The sequence below is a fragment of the Parasteatoda tepidariorum genome, chromosome 4 (assembly GCF_982258835.1).
Source record: "Parasteatoda tepidariorum strain Cologne lab strain chromosome 4, Ptep-v5.0, whole genome shotgun sequence".
Classification (NCBI taxonomy): Eukaryota; Metazoa; Arthropoda; class Arachnida; order Araneae; family Theridiidae; genus Parasteatoda; species Parasteatoda tepidariorum.
This window is the reverse complement of record NC_141758.1, coordinates 122,202,033-122,206,861: the sequence shown is the minus strand read 5'-3', so window position 1 is coordinate 122,206,861 and position 4,829 is coordinate 122,202,033. Positions and strand designations below refer to the sequence as shown.

General features: G+C 33.9%; 1 protein-coding gene across 1 annotated transcript; it reads left to right on the top strand.

Moving 5' to 3' along the window:
* The first annotated feature begins 819 nt into the window (after positions 1 to 819).
* LOC147812672 (uncharacterized) lies at positions 820 to 3,608 on the top strand. Its single transcript, XM_087162375.1, has 3 exons — positions 820 to 915; positions 1,447 to 1,513; positions 3,157 to 3,608. Exons 1-3 carry the CDS (start codon positions 820 to 822, stop codon positions 3,606 to 3,608), a joined length of 615 nt encoding a protein of 204 aa, XP_087018501.1.
* The last annotated feature ends 1,221 nt before the right edge of the window (positions 3,609 to 4,829 follow it).

The window sequence follows — 4,829 nt, the reverse complement described above, 5'->3', positions numbered from 1 at the left end:
TAGATTTTGTAATTTTATAATGGCATCGTTATATTTAAATGTAACGGACGTTCTTTTTTGGGGTCACATCCAGAAAAAGTACTTTAAGTCCGGACAGAAAAATAACCAGATCTAGTCATGTCAAATCAAATCTAGTTTTTTTTGTATTATTTGAGAATTTGTTAAACTCGTTTTTATAGTACAAAATTTAACATTATCAACCAAATGAATAGCTCTAATTGTGTACAAAGAGTACGTACTAGAAAATACATTTAAAACGGCAGATTGAAACAGCAATACAGAGCATGCTATATTTAAAGTACACTATCGATTGAAGAATTTGAAATATTGAGATTTCAGATTTTGAAAGCCCACATCGTCCTACTTTCAAGAAATTCTAAACGCTATAACGATTTTTTTATTACAAAAATTTCAAGTCTAAAATTTCTAAATTTGAATTTAGTAATGATATGTTAGCAGTGACGTCACTTGTTACCCTTTGCTGCAATCATAAAAAATGTGTTTGCAATATATTTTTTGGTCTTAAAGTTTGCAAGAACCTATCTCTAAGCGACATTTACCCCACTACTGTTGTAAAATAATATGGTAAGTTAATTGTGCAGCGAAATTGCACTGAAGATATTAAATGCAAGTGAGTTTTTTAGTGTAATTTTAACAGTATGGCGAAATACTCTCAGGTTTAAACTGGTTTTTACTTATCCGTGTATTGTGGTTATTTTGAGTAAATTTGTTTCACTGTAAGAAAATGAAAGATAAATTAAAAGAGCATGTTCAGTTTGTATGCGAGCAGCGCAGTTTGTATGTAAGCAACAAGAACTAATGAGTGTATTACGAACCTCGAATGAGGCATGTGTTTTGAGTCTTGTGTGTCCTCGAATGAGGCATGTTGTTGAGTCCTTACCCAAGCCTGAGAGGGTAAGCGATCTATGGACGAGCGAATTTTGTGAAAATTAAGCTAAAATTAGTGCAAAAGATTCAGTGTAACGTGTACGATCGAGAAACGAAACTGAAACTTAAGTGCGTCTAACAGCGATCTGAGAAGGTAGGTGAAAGTTAAATTTATATTTAAGTGAATTTAACTATAAACATGTCTTTGACTAAATTAAAGAAAGACGAATTAAGACTCGTCGCAGAAGAATTAAACTTAAATGTACCGGAGGGTGCAAAAATTGCCGATTTAAAAACTTTAATTGAAAACAGATCAAAAGCTATTTAAATGCGCACTGGATTATGCTATAGAGTAAAAAATAAAAAGTCCGAATCTAAATTAGAATTTGAGAGAATTAAATTAGCGCAAAACAATTAGCGCTAACTAATGTTCAAAAAGAATTATCGCATAATTCCGTACTCGCAAAAGTTTCTGAGAATCCGATCGAAACTTTATTGAAATCCGTAAAAACCTTAACTATACCCTCACGAGTAGAATCGTATAATTTATTTTTTCAGTCGCTGGAATTCAAAACAAAAGAGGTTCCCGAGCAATATAAATGTGAAATTCTTTTAAATATTTTAGGTGAGAGAGTTTAATGGTTCACATTTCCGAAGAAGAGTTAACTAATTACAATAAACTCACAGATTTAGTGCTAAAAGAATTTTCCCCTACACCACAAGAATGCTTTAATAAATTTCAAAGAGCACAAAAAATAAGTTCAGAGAATTATGTACAATTTTCGTCAAGGCTAAGTGCAACGTTTGAATATTATTGTCAATTACGTAATGTAAATGATTTTAAATCCGTCTGTGAGTTAATAGTATCGGATAAAATAATGAGTACTCTCGATAGAGATTTGATGACTCATATTAGTGTAAAAGAGGGAGAAAAGTATCTTTTATACCCCATGAATTAGGGCGTGAGTGTGATATTTATTTATCTTCGAAAGGTAAAAGCAAAAATGAAACATTTTCGAAATCTTTCAGTGGAAATACTAAGCGCTACGAACTTAATAAACAAAGTAGAGTTAATAATTCGAGTGTACAGAGAGTAGCAACAAATGTATTTTTATCTGAAATAAAAAATGATAACTGTGTATTACGTAAAAACAATGAGTCTCATGCTTTGCAATTTTGCCCACAATTCAAAAGAATGTCTGTACACGAAAGAGTCGAGTTTGTAAAAAATAATAAACTTTGTTTTAAGTGCTTTTCCCCCAGATGTGAAGTTAATATATGCAGAATGAGAAACTGCTTTCTATGTAAAAAGGCTCTTCACAAACTTTTACATTATCCGAGAGAAATTAAAAACAATTCATCCACTCCCAATATGGCGCCAATTAACGATCAAAATAAATCACAAACAAAACCGCGTTTAATGTAAGTACTGAATCAATCGTTCCCAGAGTAGACACTACTCAAATTGTGGCGACCGCGTGTTTTAAAAACAAATACTTATTAAGTACTGCATTAATCCTCGTAAAGGATAAATATTCGGAATGGCAGATGTGTAGAGCGTTACTGGATTCTGGTAGTGAAACCTGTCTAATTTCAAATGAATGTGCTAATAAATTGCAACTTAAGAGCGAAAAAATAAATACATTGATTTCTTGTTTAAACGATACTTCTATGATGGTAAATGGGTGTGTTAAAGTGGCGATTTCAAATAAAAACATATCATTTGAAAGCGAATTAGATATGTTCACAGTTAAAAAAATCACAAAATTTATTCCGAATAAAACTTTAAATGTCAATTTTTCAAATTTCGTGTAATTAGCAGATGACACTTTTAGTATTCCGGGAAAAATGGGTGCAAATATATTTTACGAGTTGATAAAGTCGGAAAGAATTAAAATAAAAAATTCGCAATCGCTTTTGGTCAATAGTGTATTTGGGTATGTAGTGACCGGAAATTTAGATTCAATAAATGAACCAAAGGTTTGATTCGTGATGAGGACTTAAATAAAACACTAGAAAAATTCCAGCAAATAGAAAATGTCGAGGAAACAATAACAAAGAGTAAAGAAAATTTAATTTGCGAGAAACACTTTGCGGATACTCATTTTAGAACTAGGGAAGGGAAATACGTTGTTTCAATGCCCCTAAAAGAAGATCCCTCATGTTTAGGAAACTCAAAAGATATAGCCCTCAAACGTCTCAGATCGCTGTGGAATCGCTTAGCTAAAGATGAAATTTATTTAAATTTATATCGTGATTTCTTAAAAGAATATGAAAAACTGGGACACGTGAGTGAGGTTACTAGGGAAATTGAACCAGAAGTAACATATTATGCTACACATCATGGAATATATCGTCCAGAAAAGTCTACGACAAAACTTCGTGTTGTATTTAATTGTTCTTCAGTAACTGATAAGGGAATATCTCTTAATGATATTCAGTATAATGGAGGAGTGATTCAGGAGGACTTATATACTCAAATGCTAAGGTTCCGCACATATGCATATGCCTTTACTGCTGATATCAAAATGATGTATCGAACTATTTTAATCAATCCAAATCAGTGTAATCTTCAGAGAATCGTGTGGTGTGAAAATGAAGATGAACCGCCAAAAATATACGAACTATCTACCGTTACTTACGGCACGGTAAGCGCACCTTACTTAGCGCAAAGAGCGCTTAAACAGCTCTCAATTGACGAACAAACCAATTTCCCATAGCTGCTCCCGTCTTACAAAATAATTTTTATATGGATGACTGTTTGTGCGGTGCTGACACATTAGAGGAGGCAATTGAGCTCAAGCAACAAATAAAAGGGATTTTGCAAAGTGCTGACATGACACTACACAAGCTCTGCGCCAATCACGTGAAACTAGCACCAGATTCTGAATGTGATTATAATTTTGCAACGTTAATAGAGACAAAAACTTTAGGTGTATCCTGGAAACCAATTTTAGATTGTTTTTTATTCAGAGTAAGGGTTTGCTTGGAGAATTCTTACACAAAACGTGACGTTTTGTCCACTATTGCCAAGCTCTTCGACCCGATTGGTCTATTGGCACCGGTAATAGCAAATGCAACGATTTTCCTTCAGCGTTTGTGGAGAATTAAAATGGACTGGGATGACTCTTTACCAGATGAAGAATATCGCGAGTGGCATCAATTTCTAGAGAGCATCAACAATATAGAGATTCATCACTATTCCAAAAAGTGTAGAAATCCTTCGCTGATGCATCTAAGCAATGTTATGGTGCAGAAGTCTACTGTAAATCTAAAAATTCAATGAAGGAGACTTTGGTTAGTTTGATAACAAGCAAATTAAGAGTCGCGCCTATAAAAAGTCTAACTATCCCAAGACTTGAGTTATGTGCCGCTGTTCTTCTGTCAAAACTTGTGAAACGAGTTGTTGCTGCGTTAAAGTTAGAAACTGTTGAAATATACCTTTGGACAGACTATGATAGTTCTAGCGTGGCTTCAAAAAGAACCCATAGACTTAAAAACTTTTGTCCAAAACAGAGTGGCCACAATACAAGAGCTATTTCCTAATCAGCGATGGAGACATGTACCAACTAATGAAAATCCTGCAGACTTAGTTTCACGAGGTGTTGATCCTGATAAACTTCTGCATAACAACCTTTGGTGGAATGGACCAATGTTTCTTGCAGATAATAACTATCCAAATCGAACTATAAATTGTAGTGAGATACACGATGAGTAGGGGAGAGTGGGGTCAATTGTAACAGGGTACGATTGTAACAGAGCAAAAATTTCGAGTGTCGGGTTCTAGATTTGGTTCCTAGTTGGCGCACAAGGTGCATTTAACAAATCTACATGTACACCCCTGATGGCAACCATTTTTATGTACTTTTGAAAGAGTTACATCGCAAAAGATATTTTCACGCCACGCAAGTACTTTTTTTGGTATTAGAATACTATATTAT

Excerpts from the sequence above, each read along its gene's own strand:
- LOC147812672 (XM_087162375.1), top strand. The coding sequence starts at position 820 with ATGAGTGTATTACGAACCTCGAATGAGGCATGTGTTTTGAGTCTTGTG. Across the intron at positions 916-1,446 it reads CCTTACCCAAGCCTGAGAGG|TCGCTGGAATTCAAAACAAA; the intron begins GTAAGCGATCTA and ends TTATTTTTTCAG. Across the intron at positions 1,514-3,156 it reads AATTCTTTTAAATATTTTAG|AATATGAAAAACTGGGACAC; the intron begins GTGAGAGAGTTT and ends ATTTCTTAAAAG.